At 37.9% G+C, this 24,000-nt stretch overlaps 1 protein-coding gene across 1 annotated transcript in view; it reads left to right on the top strand.

Moving 5' to 3' along the window:
- Positions 1–24,000, top strand: part of grm8a (glutamate receptor, metabotropic 8a) — a 474,494-nt gene that overhangs the window by 415,609 nt on the left and 34,885 nt on the right. Inside the window, 2 exon segments of the mRNA XM_062066580.1 lie at positions 14,886–15,025; positions 22,644–22,790. Coding sequence (XP_061922564.1) covers positions 14,886–15,025; positions 22,644–22,790 — 287 coding nt within the window.

Raw genomic sequence — 24,000 nt, 5'->3', positions numbered from 1 at the left:
CCGTTTATCAACAACACCCAGAAACGCCGTCGGCTTCGCTGGGCCCGAGCTCATCTAAGATGGATTGATGCAAAGTGGAAAAGTGTTCTGTGGTCTGACGAGTCCACATTTAAAATTGTTTTTGGAAACTGTGGACGTCGTGTCCTCTGGACCAAAGAGGAAAAGAACCATCCGGATTGTTATAGGCACAAAGTGTAAAAGCCAGCATGTGTGATGGTATGGGGGTGTATTAGTGCCCAAGACATGGGTAACTTACACATCTGTGAAGGCACCATTAATGCTGAAAGGTACATACAGCTTTTGGAGCAACATATGTTGCCATCCAAGCAACGTTACCATGGACGCCCCTGCTTATTTCAGCAAGACGTGCCAACTTCACTGGTTTTGGGGTTTGTAGAAAAATTCAACATTTGTCTTTATCACAATGAAGTGCATGGGTTCAAACAGGTGCACCTTCTGTTGGTAATAATACCCCACTGGTAACTCCTCACACCGACATGTAATCCCCTGCTTATTACATGGCGCTCCATTACCAGCAGCAGGTAGCAAGTGAGGATTATCGACATAATAACCGAGTTCCAACGCGTGGCAAAACACCGCGCCTCACCTTTTGTTCCCACATGCTCCCCGACTGTGAATGCATCGCCACTCCATCCATCGCCGGCAAAACAAGCAAATAGGGGCCGACTGATGTGAGGTTTCACCCACTTTCCCGCCTTGAGAGACTGGAGGAGGTCCAGGAAAGAACTTCAACATCTGGCAGCGAGGGTCCTGAAAGCCAAATTGATCCCCTCTATAGTAGAGAGAAGCCTAATTCCTCTCTGGTGGTCTTTTGGCAAGAGACGCAGCCAAGAAAAATTGCAAAAAATATTTAAAAGCCCACAAAGATAAGAGCCAAGATCGGCCTAAAAAAGGACTTGGATTGAGCAGTGAATGTAACCACTGGTCACCTGCTTCACCTTTACATGAGACATGAGCTAATATGCATATTCTACAGCAGGGGTCAACAACCTTTTTGAACCAAGAGCTACTTCTTGGGTAGTGATTCATGCGAAGGGCTACCAGTTTGATACACACTTAGATAAATTGCCAGAAATAGCCAATTTGCTCAATTTACCTTTAACTCTATGTTATTATTAATAATTAATGATATTTACACTTAATTGAACGCTTTAAAAGAGGAGAAAACACGAAAAAAAAATGACAATTACATTTTGAAACATAGTTTATCTTCAATTTCGACTCTTTAAAATTCAAAATTCAACCGAAAAAAAGAAGAGAAAAACTAGCTAATTCGAATGTTTTTGAAAAAATTAAAAAAATAATTTATGGAACATCATTAGTAATTTTTCCTGATTAAGATTAATTTTAGAATTTTGATGACATGTTTTAAATAGGTTAAAATCCAATCTGCACTTTGTTAGAATATATAACAAATTGGACCAAGCTATATTTCCAACAAAGACAAATCATTATTTCTTCTAGATTTTCCAGAACAAAAATTTTAAAAGAAATTCAAAAGACTTTGAAATAAGATTTAAATTTGATTCTACAGATGTTCTAGATTTGCCAGAATAATTTTTTTGAATTTTAACCATGATAAGTTTGAAGAAATATTTCACAAATATTCTTCGTCGAAAAAACAGAAGCTAAAATGAAGAATTAAATTAAAATGTATTTATTATTCTTTACAATAAAAAAAATAATTTACTTGAACATTGATTTAAATTGTCAGGAAAGAAGAGGAAGGAATTTGAAAGGTAAAAAGGTATATGTGTTTAAAAATCCTAAAATTATTTTTAAAGTTGTATTTTTTTCTCTAAAATTGTCTTTCTGAAAGTTATAAGAAGCAAAGTAAAAAAATTAATGAATTTATTTAAACAAGTGAAGACCAAGTCTTTAAAATATTTTCTTGGATTTTCAAATTCTATTTGAGTTTTGTCTGTCTTAGAATTAAAAATGTCGGGCAAAGCGAGACCAGCTTGCTAGTAAATAAATACAATTTAAAAAATAGAGGCAGCTCACTGGTAAGTGCTGCTATTTGAGCTATTTTTAGAACAGGCCAGCGGGCTACTCATCTGGTCCTTACAGGCTACCTGGTGCCCGCGGGCACCGCGTTGGTGACCCCTGCTCTAGAGACATTAACCATTTTTCCTTAAATAAAATAGTGAACATACTAGACAACTTGTCTTTTTTTAGTAAGTAAACAAACAAATGCTCCTAATTAGTCTGCTGACGTATGCAGTAACATATTGTGTCATTTATACACCTATTATTTTGTCATAATTATAAAAGACAAGCTGTAAAAATGAATTTGTTCATTTACTTTTAATATCTGCTTACTTTCTCTTTTAACATGTTCCATCTACACTTCTGCTAAAATGTAATAATCACTTATTCTTCTCTTGTTTGGATGCTTTACATTAGTTTTGGATGATACCACACATTTAGGTATCAATCCGATACCAAGTCGTTACAGGATCATACATTGGTCATATTCAAAGTCCTCATGTGTCCAGGGACGTATTTCCTGAGTTTATAAATATAATTAGAAGTTTTAAGAAACAAAAATTTGCGACGATAAAAAATGTACAAACCCCGTTTCCATATGAGTTGGGAAATGGTGTTAGATGTAAATATAAACGGAATACAATGATTTGCAAATCCTTTTCAAGCCATATTCAGTTGAATATGCTACAAAGACAACATATTTCATGTTCAAACTCATAAAAAATTGTTTTTTTTTGCAAATAATAATTAACTTAGAATTTGATGGCAGCAACACGTGACAAAGAAGTTGGGAAAGGTGGCAATAAATACTGATAAAGTTGAGGAATGCTCATCAAACACTTATTTGGAACATCCCACAGGTGAACAGGCTCATTGGGAACAGGTGGGTGCCATGATTGGGTATAAAAGTAGATTCCATGAAATGCTCAGTCATTCACAAACAAGGATGGGGCGAGGGTCACCACTTTGTCAACAAATGCCTGAGCAAATTGTTGAACAGTTTAAGAACAACCTTTCTCAAGCAGCTATTGCAAGGAATTTAGGGATTTCACCATCTACGCTCCGTAATATCATCAAAGAGAATGTGGAGAAATCACTGCACGTAAGCAGCTAAGCCCGTGACCTTCCATCCCTCAGGCTGTACTGCATCAACAAGCCACATCGGTGTGTAAAGGATATCACCACATGGGCTCAGGAACACTTCAGAAACCCACTGTCAGTAACTACAGTTGGTCGCTACATCTGTAAGTGCAAGTTAAAACTCTCCTATGCAAGGCGAAAACCGTTTATCAACAACACCCAGAAACGCCGTCGGCTTCGCTGGGCCTGAGCTCATCTAAGATGGACTGATACAAAGTGGCAAAGTGTTCTGTGGTCTGACGAGTCCACATTTTAAATTGTTTTTGGAAACTGTGGACGTGGTGTCCTCCGGACCAAAGAGGAAAAGAACCATCCGGATTGTTATAGGCGCAAAGTGTAAAAGCCAGCATGTGTGATGGTATGGGGGTGTATTAGTGCCCAAGACATGGGTAACTTACACATCTGTGAAGGCACCATTAATGCTGAAAGGTACATACAGCTTTTGGAGCAACATATGTTACCATGGACGCCCCTGCTTATTTCAGCAAGACAATGCCAAGCCACGTGTTACATCAACGTGGCTTCATAGTAAAAGAGTGTGGGTACTAGACTGGCCTGCCTGTAGTCCAGACCTGTCTCCCATTGAAAATGTGTGGCACCTAAAATAGCAGAAGGGAGACCCCCGGACTGTTGAACAACTTAAGCTGTACATCAAGCAAGAATGGGAAAGAATTCCACCTGAGAAGCTTCAAAAATGTGTCTCCTCAGTTCTCAGTGTTGTTAAAAGGAAAGGCCATGTAACACAGTGGTGAACATGCCCTTTCCCAACTACTTTGGCACGTGTTGCAGCCATGAAATTCTAAGTTCATTATTATTTGCAAAAAACAAATAAAGTTTATGAGTTTGAACATGAAATATGTTGTCTTAGTAGCATATTCAACTGAATATGGCTTGAAAAGGATTTGCAAATCATTGTATTCCGTTTATATTTACATCTAACACCATTTCACAACTCATATGGAAACGGGGTTTGTAAGTGTAATCATAGTAGTATCGACTACGCTATTGTACTTGGTATCATTACAGTGGATGTCAGGTGTAGATCCACCGATGGCGTTTGTTTACATTGTGACGGGGGTGAGCTACGGTGTGTAGTGAAGCATGTTTAGCTATTCCTCGTCCTGGAGGGATGATACTTGTAAGAAACCTACTTTATTTGTCGCCACGGAGACCAGGATTAGTGATTTCGAAGTAGTTAAAACACTGCAGACTGCAGTTGGACATTAGCCGCTAGCTAGTTAGCCATGTCTTAAAGCACCTCTTCCTGAGGGCATTTCAGTGTTATAACTTCACCTTTATCGTTAGATATTAGGCAAAAATGCGTCCGTTCTCCCTTTTCTGTCTACACGCTGCGTCTGCTTGTAAGTACTCCGTGATTGTGCGCTGCCGAACATGCTCCTCTGCTGGTAAAACCAGCAATTGTCACCACGTGACGACGCGCCGTCATGCCCGGGAACCGGTACTTTTCTAACAGAGTATAGTACCGTTTTTGATTCATTAATACCCTGATGCTATACCAGTACCGGTATACGTACAACCCTAGTAGGTTACTATAGCAGCTACACAACAGCTAAGCACACAAGCTAGACCTACGTAATCTGTGTCCGGAATGAACAAAATAACGGTGTAAAACAGCACATTTTTCAATATAAACAAGTATCGAAAAATGATAGCTGCATATTACTTAAACATTCCAAGTCTCCGAGGCAGGAGGGTAAAATAAAGTACCAAGCAACAAACGTGTCCGCATCATTCGACTTTTTTTAAAGGAATCGATGCGCCCCAGTGTTCATTTTGTTGACTAAAAATGTTTGTCTTAGTTAATGCACATTGCAACACATCTAATAATAACATTAATTGACAGTTTGGTGGACGAATGAAAACCACACCAAAATAATTGACGGAGACTCAATCCAATTAAATGTAATTCCATCTGGGACGAGTTAGGATTCTATCCAATCACGGTGGCGTGCCGGGGGAGGGGTGTGCTACATCAGAACTAAAACACAGCGTTTGGATTTTTTTCCACTGGAAAACAAAACTGTATAAACTTCTGACGGTTAGCAGTAGAATGAACTTTAGAATTAAAATGGCGTGAAGTGAATTATATTTATATAGCGCTTTTTCTCTAGTGACTGAAAGCGCGTTTACATGGCGAAACCCAATATCTAAGTTACATTTAAACCAGTGTGGGTGGCACAGTCTGTTATACAGCATTATTCACATGTGAGTAATATAAATACTATACAGCATTATTCACATGTGAGTAATATATATACAGTCTATTATACAGCATTATTCATATGTGAATAATATAAATACAGTCTATTATACAGCATTATTCACATGTGAATAATATAAATACAGTCTATTATACAGCATTATTCCCGTGTGAATAATATAAATACGGTCTATTATACAGCATTATTCACATGTGAAAAATATAGTCTATTATAAAGCATTATTCACATGTGAGTAATATAAATATAGTCTATTATACAGCATTATTCACATGTCAATAATATAAATGCAGTCTATTATACAGCATTATGCACATGTGAATAATATAAATACAGTCTATTATACAGCATTATGCACATGTGAATAATATAAATACGGACTATGATACAGCATTATTCACATGTGAATTATATAGTCTATTATACAGCATTATTCACACGTGAGTAATATAAATACAGTCTATTATACAACATTTATATGTGAGTAATATAAATACAGTCTGTTATACAGCATTATTCACATGTGAGTAATATAAATACAGTCTATTATACAACATTTATATGTGAGTAATATAAACACAGTCTATTATACAGCATTATTCACATGTGAGTAATATAAATACAGTCTATTATACAGCATTATTCACATGTGAATGATATAAATACAGTCTATTATACAGCATTATTCACATGTGAATAATATAAATACAGTCTATTATACAGCATTATTCACATGTGAATAATATAAATACGGTCTATTATACAACATTATTCACTGGGAGAAGGTGGGTAAAATGCCTTGCCCAAGGACACAACGGCAGTGACTAGGACGGCGGGGGCGGGGATCGAACCCGGAACCCTCAAGTTGCTGGCACGGCCACTCTACCAATCTAATCGTACGTCTTTCCCCATTGAGAACAGCCTACTTCAATCTAAACTTATATTAACACATTTCTGTCTGAGCAACTAAGACGTTGAACCTGCAAGCTTGTGCTCTCTAAAAAATGGAATTATGATGATCGATCTTTTCTCCGAGGGAAATCCACGCGGGTGTTTTATGGCGCGTCCAAGTACCGCCGCACAGGGTAGGACAACCCACGGCGGAAGTCATTCGTAATCATAACAGACTTTATTTATCACGCCCTTTGGTTGAAATGAATCGTAAAGTGCTACAGTACAACAATAAAAGTTTAGCCATGAAACAAATTCGAGACTAAAACACAAAACGTGCAAAACGGTGGCTTTTCTAAACATGCCAATTTATTTTAGTACATTGCACAATACCGCGATGTTAATGTTAAACTGTGATCATTTTGGTCACGATAACCGCGGTATGAAATCTTCATGTCGTTACATCCCAACTGTGTTGATGCACACATCATTAGGACATCTACACAACAGTAAGTAGGCGTAAACTAATATTTCCAAATAACTAATACTGGATAGAATAGAATAGAAAGTACTTTATTGATCCCTGGGGGAAATTCAGCACCACAGTAAACAATAAACAATAAACACTTAGGTATTTTTTACATGTGAATAATATAAATAAAGTCTATTATACAGCATTATTCACATGTAAATAATATAAATAGTCTATTATAAAGCATTATTCACATGCGAGTAATATAAATACAGTCTATTATACAGCATTATTCACATGCGAATAATATAAATACAGTCTATTATACAGCATTATTCACAAGCAAATAATATAAATACAGTCTATTATACAGCATTAATCACATGTGAATAATGTAAATAGAGTGTATTATGCAGCATTATTCACATGTGAATAATATAAATACAGTCTATTATACAACATTTATATGTGAGTAATATAAATACAGTCTGTTATACAGCATTATTCACATGTGAGTAATATAAATATAGTCTATTATACAACATTTATATGTGAGTAATATAAACACAGTCTATTATACAGCATTATTCACATGTGAGTAATATAAATACAGTCTATTATACAGCATTATTCACATGTGAATAGTATAAATACAGTCTATTATATAGCATTATTCACATGTGAATAATATAAATACAGTCTATTATACAACATTATTCACATGTGAGTAATATAAATACTATACAGCATTATTCACATGTGAATAATATAAATACAGTCTATTATACAGCATTATTCACATGTTAATAATATAAATACAGTCTATTATACGGCATTATTCACATGTGAATAATATAAATACAGTCTATTATACAGCATTATTCATATGTGAATAATATATTCACATGTGAATAATATAGTCTATTATAAAGCATTATTCACATGTGAGTAATATAAATACAGTCTATTATACAGAATTATTCACATGTGAATAATATACATACAGTATTTTATACAGAATTATTCACATGTGAATAATATAAATACGGTCTATTATACAGCATTATTTACACGTGAGTAATATAAATACTATACAGCATTATTCACATGTGAGTAATATATATACAGTCTATTATACAGCATTATTCACATGTGAATAATATAAATAGTCTATTATAAAGCATTATTCACATGTGAGTAATATAAATACAGTCTATTATACAGCATTATTCACATGCGAATAATATAAATACAGTCTATTATACAGCATTATTCACATGTGAATAATATACATACAGTATTTTATACAGAATTATTCACATGTAAATAATATAAATACGGTCTATTATACACTTTTATTCACATGTGAATAATATAAATACAGTCTATTATACAGCATTATTCACATGTGAGTAATATAAATACTATGCAGCATTATTCACATGTGAATAATATAAATACAGTCTATTACAGCATTATTCACATGTGAATTATATAAATACAGTCTATTATACAGCATTATTCACATGTGAGTAATATAAATACTATACAGCATTATTCACATGTGAGTAATATATATACAGTCTATTATACAGCATTATTCATATGTGAATAATATAAATACAGTCTATTATACAGCATTATGCACATGTGAATAATATAAATACGTCTATGATACAGCATTATTCACATGTGAATTATATAGTCTATTATACAGCATTATTCACATGTGAGTAATATAAATACAGCCTATTATACAGCATTATTCCCGTGTGAATAATATAAATACGGTCTATTATACAGCATTATTCACATGTGAATAATATAGTCTATTATAAAGCATTATTCACATGTGAGTAATATAAATACAGTCTATTATACAGCATTATTCACATGTGAATAATATAAATAGTCTATTATAAAGCATTATTCACATGTGAGTAATATAAATACAGTCTATTATACAGCATTATTCAAATGTGAATAATATAAATGCAGTCTATTATACAGCATTATGCACATGTGAATAATATAAATACAGTCTATTATACAGCATTATGCACATGTGAATAATATAAATACAGTCTATTATACAGCATTATGCACATGTGAATAATATAAATACGGTCTATGATACAGCATTATTCACATGTGAATTATATAGTCTATTATACAGCATTATTCACATGTGAGTAATATAAATACAGTCTATTATACAACATTTATATGTGAGTAATATAAATACAGTCTGTTATACAGCATTATTCACATGTGAGTAATATAAATACAGTCTATTATACAGCATTATTCACATGTTAATAGTATAAATACAGTCTATTATACAGCATTATTCACATGTGAATAATATAAATAGAGTCTATTATACATCATTATTCACATGTGAATAATACAAATACAGTCTATTATACAGCATTATTCACATGTGAATAATATAAATACAGTCTATTATACAGCATTATTCCCATGTGAATAACATAAATACAGTCTATTATACAGCATTATTCACATGTGAATAATATAAATACAGTCTATTATCACATCCACGGGAGCTTGCATTCTCGTTGTCTCTCCTTCGACAAATGGACAAAGTTTTTCGCTAAGTAGAATCACAGCTGACCTGGACGTTGGAAAGTTCTCTTGCCGTCTGAGAAGTGTTGTATCCCGAATAGCTGCAATGGCTTTCTCTTAAGGTATTCATGTGTGATTTCCACCAGCGTCTGTACAGACGGAAGGAGAAACACGGGCGTGTCTGGTTAGTCAGTGGTTAGCTCCCAGTTACCAAACCGCTTTGTTATGAAGCTGGCTGTGACGCGTTCTTTCTGACGTCACTTCCTGTGTGGGGCGCGGTCTTTCTGACGTCACTTCCTGTGTGGGGCGCGGTCTTTCTGACGTCACTTCCTCTCCGAACTCAGTTTGTAAACCATCAATGAGTCCGTGACTTTATAGTGACATGCAAAATCCAGTTTCAAATAATAATAATTAAAAAATATCAATGGCATATCAAATACAATTTAAATAAAAATTGAATGCCTCTTTTCTATTTGCAGCCTTCTGAGGTAAATATCAAAATAAACCTTTTCCACAAGCTAATAATACATTTGAAAATAAAATAACAATAATGAATGAATCAAACGTTCAAGCTTTGAAGTAGCAAGAGAAAGTGCATGAATAAAACGTTAATTATTGCTCAGTTTGCTACACTGATTTGCTGTAACACTGAATATGGAACAAGCAACGCTTATATAACTTAATAGTGCAGAATCAACTTTCAAAAAACAAACGAAAAAACATCAATGGTATATTAAATCCAATTTAAATAAAAAATGTAATGCCTCTTTTCTATTTGCAGCCTTCTGAGGTAAATATCAACATTAACTTGGTGGGCAAGGGTGGTGTTGGGGGGGCGGGGTTTGGTGGTAGAGGGGGTGTGTATAGTGGCGTCCTGGAAAAGTTAGTGCTGCAAGGGGTTCTGGGTATTTGTTTTGTTGTGTTACAGTGCGAAATGTGTTTGTCATTCTTCTTTGGTGTGGGTTCACAGTGTGGCGCATATTTGTAACAGTGTTAGAGTTGTTTATACGGACACCCTCAGTGTGACCTGTATGGCTGTTGACCAAGCGTGCCTTGCATTCACTTCTGTGTGTAAAAGCCACATGTAGTATGTGACTAGGCCAGCACGCTGTTTGTATGGAGGAAAAGCGGACGTGACGACAGGTTGTAGAGGACGTTGAAGGCAGCGCCATTAAGGCACGCCCCCATTAATGTTGTCCGGGTGGAAACCGGGAGAAATTCATATTTCTCCCCCTTCTCTTGTAAGGATGATGTTTGGACTAAAAGCAAAAGAAGAAATCTAGATATTTACCCTTCATTGTTTTTTTTTTTACAGCCCTAGAACGGTTGTCTGAAAGGGTGAGAGGGGACGCACGTGACTTCGAAGCGGTGGTCTGTGCAAGACAATGGCGTGGCGGCGCGGTGAAGCGGGACTAAAAAGTTAAAAGGGAGACAGCCGGGAATAAAGAGGCGAAAAAGACGTCAGAAACAGCTGCCGTGTGGAAGCTGGGAAGGCTTTGGCCGCCAACACTGCGAACAGACTGCAGAAAAAAACGTCAATTTGTGCATCCAAAATTCCTGCAGGAGAATCAAGGGTGTGCGGGAGCGAGAAAGCAGATGTTTTCTTGGAGAGGAGACATCGGAAGTTCAGCGGAACGACCGTGTTTAGCGTCTTGTTGTATCTTTTCCTAAAACCTCCAGTAAGGCGAGTTGTTTTTGATAAATGTGCTTTTTAATGAGTTACCAGTGATATGTGTACTCGTGAACATGACCCGGAACCCGCCCACGTGGCGATAAAAAGCAGGCTTCGCTACACATCTTGAAAACGCGTTATATGGTATCAGTAGAGTTACTTAGGGCTGAAGCTATTGATTATTTTGTAAGATTAATCAAGTCATCGGGTAAAACCGTTTGTAGCTAATATGGTATAGGCTAGAGATGTCCGATAATATCGGACTGCCGATATTATCGGCCGATAAATGCTTTAAAATGTAATATCGGAAATTATCGGTATCGGTTTCAAAAAGTAAAATGTATGACTTTTTAAAACGCCGCATAGGGAGAAGTACAGAGCGCCAATAAACCTTAAAGGCACTGCCTTTGCGTGTCGGCCCAGTCACATAATATCTACGGCTTTTCACACACACAAGTGAATGCAAGGCATACTTGGTCAACAGCCATACAGGTCACACTGAGGGTGACCGTATAAACAACTTTAACACTTTTACAAATATGCGCCACACTGTGAACCCACACCAAACAAGAATGACAAACACATTTTGGGAGATCATCCGCACCGTAACACAACATAAACACAACACAACAAATACCCAGAACCCCTTGCAGCACTAACTCTTCCGGGTGCATTTAAAAAAAATTTTTTTTTTGGTTTTTTTTCCATAAATAAATACAAACATGTGTGCTTACGAACTGTATCCCTGCAGACTGTCCCGGTGGTTGGGGACCACTGGTTTAATGCATCCAGCGGGGCATCACAACAAAATTAGGCATAATAATGTGTTAATTCCACGACTGTATATATCGGTATCGGTTGATATCGGAATCGGTAATTAAGAGTTGGACAATATCGGAATATCTGCAAAAAAGCCATTATCGGACATCTCTTGTATAGGCTAATATAATTTCAGGGAAAACAGTTGAAAATTCTGTTTGACATAAACTTCTGAAGTGAACCAGTTAACTCATATCGTGTTTTGCTTCTGGTGAAGATTTAAACCCAACTTGGAGAAGGCGAACCACTGAGTTTAATTAAATAGTGGTATTTCAGTTTGAGCACATAATCAGATAAGACCCCTTAGTTTGACATTCGCAGGCGGGTTGGATCACTTCTCGTAGGAAAAGAGGCTCTAATTGGGACTTCGGAATGCAAGAGTGATAGCCCTATCCTTGAGAAGAGACTACCTGTCTAGCTCGGCGCCAACATTTAAGTTATGACTTAAGTGAGTTGTTTTTCTGACACTTTCACATTAAAATTAAAGTACCAATGATTGTCACACACACACTAGGTGTGGTGAAATTTGTCCTCTGCATTTGACCCATCCCCTTGTTCACCCCCTGGGAGGTGAGGGGAGCAGTGGGCAGCAGCGGTGGCCGCGCCTGGGAATCATTTTTGGTGATTCAGCCCCCAATTCCAACCCTTGATGCTGAGTGCCAAGCAGGGAGGTAATGGCTCCCATTTATATGGTCAGGTTGTGTTCTTCTGAATTAACACACACCCAGTGTGGCCTCAGTAGCCCTGCTGTAGTGTGTAGCATGCTGGGATTTATCTGTGCATGTGATGGAAGAATGCACTGCACATGTGACGGAGGAATGCACAGTGCAGGGTTGAAATTCTACTGTATTTGCATTAAATCAGGTTGTTTTAGCTAATAATCATGCTGCAAGATCTAGCATGTTGCATTCAATGTTTATTCCCATTATTGTTCCATTAATTCACGTTAATTCCCATGGAAAATTTCCAATTTTGAATATTCCCGGAATTTGTGATGGAGGAATGCACAGTGCAGGGCTGAAATTCTACTGAATTTGCATTAAATCAAGTTCCATCCATCCATCCATTTTCTAGCGTTTGTCCCTTTTTGGAGTCGCGGGCAGTGCTGGAGCCTATCTCAGCTGCATTCAGGCGGAAGGCGGGGTACACCCTGGACAAGTGGCCACCTCATCGCAGGGCCAACACAGATAGACAGACAACATTCACACTCACATTCACACACCAAGGCCAATTTAGTGTTGCCAATCAACCTATCCCCAGGTGCATGTCTTTGGAGGTGGGAGGAGCCTATCCCCAGGTGCATGTCTTTGGCGGTGGGAGGAAGCCGGAGTACCCGGAGGGAACCCACGCAGTCACGGGGAGAACATGCAAACTCCACACAGAAAGATCCCGAGCCCGGGATTGATAAATGCAATGCATATGTGACGGAGGAATGCACCGTGCAGGGTTGAAATTCTACTGAATTTGCATTAAATCAGGTTGTTTTAGCTAATAATCATGCTGCAAGATCTAGCATGTTGCATTCAATGTTTATTCCCATTAATTTCCCGTTAATTCCCATGGAAAGTTTCCAATTTTGAACATTCCTGGAATGTTGCAACCCTAGGCCTCAGTAGCCCTGCTGTAGTGTGTAGCATGCTGGGAATTATCTGTGCATGTGATGGAGGAATGCACTGCACATTTGATGGAAGAATGCACAGTGCAGGGTTGAAATTCTACTGAATTTGCATTAAATCAGGTTCCATCCATCCATCCATTTTCCACCGATTGTCCCTTTTTGGGGTCGCGGGGGGTGCTGGAGCCTATCTCAGCTGCATTCGGGCGGAAGGCGGTGTACACCCTGGACAAGTGGCCACCTCATCGCAGGGCCAACACAGATAGATAGACAGACAACATTCACACTCACATTCACACACTAGGGCCAATTTAGTGTTGCCAATCAACCTATCCCCAGGTGCATGTCTTTGGAGGTGGGAGGAGCCTATCCCCAGGTGCATGTCTTTGGAGGTGGGAGGAGCCTATCCCCAGGTGCATGTCTTTGGAGGTGGGAGGAGCCTATCGCCAGGTGCATGTCTTTGGAGGTGGGAGGAAGCCGGAGTACCCGGAGGGAACCCACACATTCACGGGGAGAACATGCAAACTCCACACAGAAAGATCCCGAGCCCGGGATTGATAAATGCATGGAGGAATGGAGGAATGCACAGTGCAGGGTTGAAATTCTACTGAATTTGCATTAAATCAGGTTGTTTTAGCTAATAATCATGCTGCAAGATCTAGCATGTTGCATTCAATGTTTATTCCCATTAATTTCCCATTTATTCCCGTTAATTCCCATGGAAAGTTTCCAATTTGGAACATTCCCGGAATGTTGCAACCCTAGGCCTCAGTAGCCCTGCTGTAGTGTGTAGCATGCTGGGAATTATCTGTGCATGTGATAGAAGAATGCACTAATATGTGACGGAGGAATGCACAGTGAAGGGTTGAAATTCAACTGAATTTGCCTTAAATCAGGTTGTTTTAGCTAATAATCTAGCATGTTGCATTCAATGTTTATTCCCATTAATTTCCCATTTATTCCCGTTAATTCCCATGGAAAGTTTCCAACTTTGAATATTCCCGTGATTTTGCACAATTCCAAATAAAGTGCAGTTCCCCTTCAATGCCTTTCGGATGTTTGTATTTATTTATTTATTTTTATGTATCCTTAGCCGCATCCCTACCGTATCGATGACTTATAGTACGTGGGTTCTATTTCCATAACCGCAGGTACGTCGTGATTGGATTACCGATTGGCTTGTCTCGCCGTGAAAGGCAGAAGGAAGAAAAACGGGACGAGGGGCAAACAGATCGGAAAGAGAAACCAGAGTTGTTGACTCCCGAGCGAAGCGCAGACCTAAATGTAGTCATGCATGTAGTTAGTCACACTGCAGCACAGAGTTATGTTAGTACTGCATGTCGGGATAATCAGGTTTTAAATAGGAGGTAAACATCAAGAGACCGGTTTAAACTCCTTCCAATCAGCCTTTGCCCGTTTATTTTGTATTTTTTGCAGGAAGTGCTGGCACGCCGGTGGTTTTCAACGAGAACGGAGACGCTCCGGGACGATACGACATCTTCCAGTACCAGATCACCAACAGATCCACTGCAGAGTACAGAGTCATTGGATCCTGGACCAACAAGCTGCACCTCAAGGTGGGATTTTTATTGGATTTAGTTTTGTTCTGTATGAACTTGTTGATAACGAAAAGAATCAAATATGCAAAGTCAGAGTAGGGGCCGGGTGTTCTAAATCCACACAGGACTTCATTAAAAAAAAAGCCAGATGACAAGCTAATAGACGATAAACGCTTTCCGCATGAGGAATTATTGGCTGTGCGGAGAGAAACCAGTGCATGTTTTTCCGTGTTTACACATTTTATTGGCCTACTTGTATTTGTGGGGGGGGGAAAAAAAGACTAAAAGCAAACTAAAAACTGAAAATTTGCACAATTCCTCAATTCCACCTCTGTAAACAGCCCTTTGGGTATCAATCAATCAATCAATCAATGTTTACTTATATAGCCCTAAATCACGAGTGTCTCAAAGGGCTGCACAAGCCACAACGACATCCTCGGCTCAGATCCCACATCAGGGCAAGGAAAAACTCAACCCAGTGGGATGACAATGACAAACCTTGGAGAGGACCGCAGATGTGGGTTTATTTGAACCTATTAGCTTTGATCAACCAATCAGAGGATGGAAATTGTTGATGTCATGGTGTATTTTTTGAACCTATTAGCTTTGATCGACCAATCAGAGGGTGGAAAATGCTCATATTATAGTGTTTGTCAAACAGTTTTGCTCTGATCACCAATCAGAGGACGGAAAATGCTGATGCCATGGTGTTTATTTGAATCTTTTAGCTTTGATCGACCAATCAGAGGGTGGAAAATGCTCATGTTATGGTGTTTGTCAAACAGTTTTGCTTTGATCAATCAATCAGAGGGTGGAAAATGCTCATATTACTGTGTTTGTCAAACAGTTTTGCTCCGATCACCAATCAGAGGACAGAAAATGCTTATGTCATGGTGTTTATTTGAAACGATTAGCTCTGATCACCAATCAGACGATGAAAATGGCTGATGTCATGGTGTTTATTTGAACCTATTAGCTTCGATCGACCAATCAGAGGGTGGAAAATGCTCATCTTATGGTGTTTGTCGAACAGTTTTGCTCTGATCACCAATCAGAGGACGGAAAATGCTGGTGTCATGGTGTTTATTTGAGCCTATTAGCTTTGATCAACCAATCAGAGGATGGGAATTGTTGATGTCATGGTGTTTATTTGAACCTGTTAGCTTTAAACAATCAATCAGAGGGTGGAAAATGCTCATGTTATGGTGTTTGTCAAACAGTTTTGCTCTGATCACCAATCGGAGGACGGAAAATGCTGATGTCATGGTGTTTATTTGAGCCTATTAGCTTTGATCAACCAATCAGAGGATGGAAATTGTTGATGTCATGGTGTTTATTTGAACCTGTTAGCTTTAAACAATCAATCAGAGGGTGGAAAATGCTCATGTTATGGTGTTTGTCAAACAGTTTTGCTCTGATCACCAATCGGAGGACGGAAAATGCTGATGACATGGTGTTTATTTGAGCCTATTAGCTTTGATCAACCAATCAGAGGATGGAAATTGCTGATGTCATGGTGTTTATTTGAACCTATTAGCTTTGATCAATCAATCAGAGGGTGGAAAATGCTCATGTTATGGTGTTTGTCAAACAGTTTTGCTCTGATCAGCAATCAGAGGATGGAAAATGCTGATGCCAAGGTGTTTATTTTAATCTATTAGCTTTGATCAACCAATCAGAGGATGGACAATTCTGATGCCAAGGTGTTTATTTGAATCTATTAGCTTTGGTCGATCAATCAGAGGGTGAAAAATGCTCATGTTATGGTGTTTGCCAAACAGTTTTGCTCCGATGAAACAATCAGAGAACAAAACATGCTGACGTCATGGTGGGTATCAATGTGTTTCTCTTTTTCTCTGAGGCGAATCTAAAATATACAGTTTAGGAGACATCGGGTGTGCAATCCTAAATCTGAAGGTCCTGGGCAGAATGCATTGGGATTGCAACACATGACAAAAAAAATAGAATCTAGCCTTACTGGAAGCGCTACAAAATTAAAATAACATATTTTCCAGACTATAAGCCGCACCCACTAAATTTTAAAATCAATCAATCAATCAAAGTTTACTTAAATAGCCCTAAATAACGAGTGTCTCAAAGGGCTGCACAAGCCACAAAGAAAAAACCTTTTTGTATTAGCCACACCAGACTATAAGTCGCCAATATATACATAGTGACATAAGTTATTTACAGAAATATTTGGTAAACGTTTATTTACATAACCTCAATTGTTTCCAAACGGTGTCTGTAACATGGCAGTAAAATGGCTAATCAAACAAAACAGAAGTCATCGTCATGGACCCGCTAGCTGCGGAAGCTAGCTCTCCAATCAGCTAAACAGACTCAATAACTCCAAGGTGACGTTTTGGTGAATTTAGGAAACTGAAAACTGACCAAGTGCTAACAAAACACCAGCAAAATGGTTTGAAGCGCATTTTCTCGGTAATGTTTGTGTTCTCATGAAAATGTCAGGTTCTCTGTAAAAGTAATGCACAGTAATTAGTAGAAAACGGACTTATTTTGAGATGAAAAGTGATTTTCTCTCTTTAGTCATGAAAAATAGTACCAAATGAGGTTTGTTTATTCATGGAAACCAATATTAACTGTAATGCTAGCATACATGTAGCATACACAATATTTTTCAAACGAATCAGATCTGACTATAAAAGTCCTTTTGTTGAAGACAGTCGTAGTAATAAGAAAATTAACGGACACATATTGAGGTAAAACTATATTTTCTTTTTTCAGTCATAATAAAAAAGTCCCAAATGAGATTTATTTGTGGCGATTAGCATACATGCTAGCATACATATATATTTTTTTAACAAATCAAATTCGATCATAAAAATCCTTAGTCCTAGTAATAAGTAGAAAACTGACATATTTCGAGGTGAAAATTGATAACGTAATTTCCAGGCTTTAGAGCCGCACCCATCAAGTTTTAGACAAAAATAAATCATTTTATATACATTAGGCGCACAGGAACATAAGCCGTAGATAAATACCGGTATGAAAGATTTTTTTAAATGTTTATTTACATACCTTAATTGTTTCTAAACAGTGCTTGTCACACGGCAGTAAAACGGCTTATCAAACAAAACAGAAGTCATCGTCGCGGACCCGCTAGCTGCAGAAGCTAGCTCTCCAATCGGCTAAACAGACTCAATAACTCCACGGTGACGTCTTAGTGAATTTAGGAAACTGAAATCGTAAAAAAATAATGCCATTGTAAATAATTAATTCTAATAGAGACACTCGTAAACGTGTTAGCATATTAGCTAATGCTGACGACGCTCGCTAAATTACATTACGATTTTTTTTTTTTTTTTTTTTTTTTTTTTTTTTTTTCTGTCTTGCCTCTTGGTGAGGGTGGTCGCATTTTTCCCTGCTCCTCCTCCTTCCCGCTTGCTTTCTTGTGTCCCTGTCTTTGTCTAAACTTTTTGAAGCCTCTTTTCTTGAGCTGTCCTCAAATCTAAACATCAAAATGAATTTGATCAACTGGACTCTCGACGCAATTGACACAGTCTTTTCGACAAGGAAAAGAGGTTCGGGGGAGCCTGGCTGCCCTGATGGAACCATTGCTGCGGGGTACGTGAGAGATTCCTGGAATACTTGGAGAATCATGTGCCTCTCAGTCCTTTCCACCGAGGACGTGGAAGACATCTACCTATTTGGAGCTGTGATCGCAGGGCATTTGCTGATTGGGCTGGGCATTGCTCTGGTGTATCGTCAAATTCGGAAGACGATGGCAGCCACTCAAGGGGCCAACAGGCTGTTCAACGCAATGGAAGGATTGGGTCGTGCTGTGGGATCACAGACTGGAGCAATTGCTGATTTGAATCGCAAGGTGGATTCTATCTTGATGAAGTTAGAGAAAGAATAAATTGGAATTGTCAGAGCCAGCATACAGAGCAGGAATGTCATTGTTTTGACTGCTCGAAGAAAAAACAACATCTTAATCTACGATTTGACTCCCTCGAATGGCCTTGAGGAAAAGGCTGTTTGAAAACACTCCCCTGAGGACTCCTCAAAGATGGACGCTTTTGACCTTTCCCTTTTTTTTCAAAAGCACCTGGGTCGGACTCTTGAACTCTTGGGGCCGGCCTCGGCCCATAAAGACAATTCCAACATCTCACCCAAGTTAATTGGGCATACATGCACGCACACACCCCTCCCCAAATCAACGCCTTCACCACTGCTTAATTCCTCCGGGGTTGTGGGGGCTGAGTAGCGCTCAACAGCAGCTGCCGGCCTCCAAAGTCCTGTTGGATGACTCTGTTGCGAGTTGTTGTGATTATATGTACCATGTTTATGTGTGCCATGCTATGTGAGGTTTTTTCCTCGGACTCAGTCTGGACCATTCCTGAGGGTCCAGCCTCAGACTGATATTTTTTTTACTCTTCCCCCCCTTCCCCAATGTCACCTTTTTCCCACCTTTTTAAGGAGCGCCCTAAGTGGCTGATCCGTTGGCGGTCCCGTCTTGTCTCCCTGTAACGTATGTCTGCTCTTAGCAGGATTGTGCCGAAAATGTAATTTCAGTTCTTATGTGTCTTGTACATGTTAAGAATGGACAAATAAAGCTCCGATTTTTGATTTGATTTGATGCAAATATGCATGAAACACTCCTACGGACATCACACGTTGAACGGTTTAGTGAGTATAAATAGTTTTAGTTATATTATAAAATGTACCAATGTTGCTTGGAGCAATGAATGAAGAATCCAGCAGTTGTACTTCCGGTTGAAAGTAATAAACGGAAGGAAATACTGTAAAAGTTCACACCACAGCACAAAGAGCACAACAACACACCTTTTCAGCGTCGGTTGACAACTATTTGTTGGATTACGGCGGTTAGCAAAGAAAAAATGTATAAATTAGCCGCACTTTTTTACAAGCCACAGGGTTCAAAGCGGAGGAAAAAAAAGTAGCTGCTTATAGTCCCGAATTTAGGGTACACAGTTTGGAATAAATGTGTATAATTTCTTGGCTCAAATACTAGAAGTAGGTGAGTGCTTCTGATGATGTTTCGGCCTGCAGAGAAAGACCTTGCAACAAATATACAAAAAATACCAGCTTCCCAAAAACTGCAATTAATATAAATACATTTCAAGGAGTCTAATTATTATTATTTTTATTATTATTATGTTTTTTAAACCCTAGAACATAGTCTAAAACTCACCAAATTTAGCAAGTGTATATTTCCCCAGTTAAAACTTACCTATTTTAGGGCAACCAGATGTGAGCCCCAAAACTCCCAAATGCCCCCTGGATAATAATAATAATAATATAAACACAAGACATAGGGGCCGATGTACATCTAAAAAACAACTACACACCTTTTCAGCATCCATGGACAACTATTTGTTGGATTACGGCGGTTTGTGAAGAAAAAATGCATAAATTAGCCACACCGTTTTATAAGCCACAGGTTTCAAAGCGGAGGAAAAAACTAGCGATTTAAAGTCCATAATTGAGGGTATACAGTTTGGAATAAATATGTATAATTTCTTGGCTCAAATACTAGAAGTAGGTGAGTGCTTCTGATGGTGTTTAGGCCTTACCACAAAAGCTTCCCAAAAACTGCAATTAATATAAATACATTTCAAGGAGTCTAATTGTAATTATCTTTATTATTATGTTTGCAAACCCTGTAAACATAGTCTAAAACGCACCAAATTCTGCAAGCGTGTTTATCCCCAGTTAAAACTTACCAATTTTAGGGCAACCAGATGTGAGCCCCAAAACTCCCAAATGCCCCCTGGATAATAATAATAATAATAATAATAATAATAATAATAATAATAATATAAACACAAGACATAGGGGCCGATGTACATCTAAAAAACAACTACACACCTTTTCAGCGTCCGTTGACAACTATTTGTTGGATTACGGCGGTTTGTGAAGAAAAAATGCATAAATTAGCCACACCGTTTTATAAGCCACAGGTTTCAAAGCGGAGGAAAAAAGTAGCGACTTATAGTCCAGAATTGAGGGTATACAGTTTGGAATAAATATGTATAATTTCTTGGCTCAAATACTAGAAGTAGGTGAGTGCTTCTGATGGTGTTTAGGCCTTACCACAAAAGCTTCCCAAAAACTGCAATTAATATAAATACATTTCAAGGAGTCTAATTGTAATTATCTTTATTATTATGTTTTTAAACCCTGTAAACATAGTCTAAAACGCACCAAATTTTGCAAGCATGTTTTTCCCCAGTTAAAACTTGCCTATTTTAGGGCAACCAGATGTGAGCCCCAAAACTCCCAAATGCCCCCTGGATAATAATAATAATAATAATAATAATAATAATAATATAAACACAAGACAAAGGGGCCGATGTACATCTAAAAAACAACTACACACCTTTTCAGCGTCCGTTGACAACTATTTGTTGGATTACGGCGGTTAGTGAAGAAAAAATGCATACATTTGCCGCACCATTTTATAAGCCACAGGTTTCAAAGCGGAGGAAAAAACTAGCGATTTAAAGTCCAGAATTTAGGGTATACAGTTTGGAATAAATATGTATAATTTCTTGGCTCAAATACTAGAAGTAGGTGAGTGCTTCTGATGGTGTTTAGGCCTTACCACAAAAGCTTCCCAAAAACTGCAATTAATATAAATACATTTCAAGGAGTCTAATTGTAATTATCTTTATTATTATGTTTTTAAACCCTGTAAACATAGTCTAAAACGCACCAAATTCTGCAAGCGTGTTTATCCCCAGTTAAAACTTACCTATTTTAGGGCAACCAGATGTGAGCCCCAAAACTCCCAAATGCCCCCTGGATAATAATAATAATAATAATAATAATAATAATAATAATAATATAAACACAAGACATAGGGGCCGATGTACATCGAAAAAACAACTACACACCTTTTCAGCATCCATTGACAACTATTTGTTGGATTACGGCGGTTTGTGAAGAAAAAATGCATAAATTAGCCGCACCGTTTTATAAGCCACAGGTTTCAAAGCGGAGGAAAAAAGTAGCGACTTATAGTCCAGAATTGAGGGTATACAGTTTGGAATAAATGTGTATAATTTCTTGGCTCAAATACTAGAAGTAGGTGAGTGCTTCTGATGGCGTTTAGGCCTGCACAGATAAAGTACAAACCACATGTCGGTGAGTAAAATTACATTCTGGTCTAGTCTCTGTTCTGTTATAAAAAAATAAAAAAAGTCAAGTTTTATGAATTAGGCATGCACGGGAAAAGTCAATCTGCTCTGATCAAACATCATGAGATGTAAAAAAGAGTTGTAACTACACTAATTTACACTTCTGCTCAGGCGCCGACACGTGAAGACGTGAAGTCATTATTTTCCTGACGGGTGTATTCACGTCTCCAGCCAGCTGCCAAACTGCACATGGAAAACAGCCTTTTCTGTTAAAACACGTCTTTTTCATGCATCTTACTTTATTTGACTTAAGTTCCTCGTTATTCTTTTCCAAACATTTCTGTTCTTGCTACTGACGCGCTTAGCAACAGGGAGAAGCTGCATGGCAACCAAGCCGAGTCTTTAAATCCACACTCCGCCTTTCTTTCAAAGTGCTGGAGGTTTGCATCATTTTATGTTTTGCTGTGAAGTGCCGCTAAATTCCTGTGTGCCCGTTCAATGACCCCCAGGTGGAGGCCATGCGCTGGAAGAGAGGCCACCCATCGCTGCCAGCGTCAGTTTGCAGCCTGCCCTGTCGTGCTGGGGAGAGGAAGAAGGTGGTGAAAGGTGTGCCCTGCTGCTGGCACTGTGAGCGCTGCGAGGGCTACCACTACCAGGTTATTATTACTTACTATTAGCAATTACTTCATTATTCATTACATATTTCAATACTTCTCATTTTGCTAGCACCTACCAATTTTAGGGCCAAAATGTACCAATTTTAGGGCCAAAATATACAAATTTTAAGGCCAAAATGCACCAAAATTAGGGCCAAATTGTACCAATTTTAGGGCCAAAATTTACTAATTTTAGGGCTAGAATGTCCTAATCTTAAGGCTAAAAATATACCAACTTCAGGGCCAAAATGTACCAATTTTAGGGCCAAAATATACCAATTTTGGGGCAAGAATTTACTAATTTTAGGGCTAAAATGTCCTAATTTTAGGGCTAAAAATATACCAAATTTAGGGCCAAAATGTACCAATTTTAGGGCCAAAATATACCAATTTTGGGGCAAAAATTTACTAATTTTAGGGCTAAAATGTCCTAATTTTAGGGCTAAAAATATACCAAATTTAGGGCCAAAATGTACCAATTTTAGGGCCAAAATTTACTAATTTTAGGGCTAGAATGTCCTAATTTTAAGGCTAAAAATATACCAACTTCAGGGCCAAAATGTACCAATTTTAGGGCCAAAATATACCAATTTTGGGGCAAAAATGTACTAATTTTAGGGCTAAAAATATACCAAATTTAGGGCCAAAATGTACCAATTTTAGGGCCAAAATGTACCAATTTTAGGGCTAGAATGTCCTAATTTTAGGGCTAAAAATATACCAAATTTAGGGCCAAAATGTACCAATTTTAGGGCCAAAATATACCAATTTTGGGGCAAAAATTTACTAATTTTAGGGCTAAAATGTCCTAATTTTAGGGCTAAAAATATACCAAATTTAGGGCCAAAATGTACCAATTTTAGGGCCAAAATTTACTAATTTTAGGGCTAGAATGTCCTAATTTTAAGGCTAAAAATATACCAACTTCAGGGCCAAAATGTACCAATTTTAGGGCCAAAATATACCAATTTTGGGGCAAAAATGTACTAATTTTAGGGCTAAAAATATACCAAATTTAGGGCCAAAATGTACCAATTTTAGGGCCAAAATGTACCAATTTTAGGGCTAGAATGTCCTAATTTTAGGGCTAAAAATATACCAAATTTAGGGCCAAAATGTACCAATTTTAGGGCCAAAATGTACCAATTTAAGGCTAATATGTACACATTTTAGGGCCAAAATTTACAAATTTTAGGGTCAAATTGTACTA

Source organism: Entelurus aequoreus, linkage group LG12, assembly GCF_033978785.1.
Source record: "Entelurus aequoreus isolate RoL-2023_Sb linkage group LG12, RoL_Eaeq_v1.1, whole genome shotgun sequence".
Lineage (NCBI taxonomy): Eukaryota > Metazoa > Chordata > Actinopteri > Syngnathiformes > Syngnathidae > Entelurus > Entelurus aequoreus.
The sequence above is the reverse complement of the archived record's forward strand: the minus strand, read 5'-3'. Positions and strand labels throughout refer to the sequence as shown.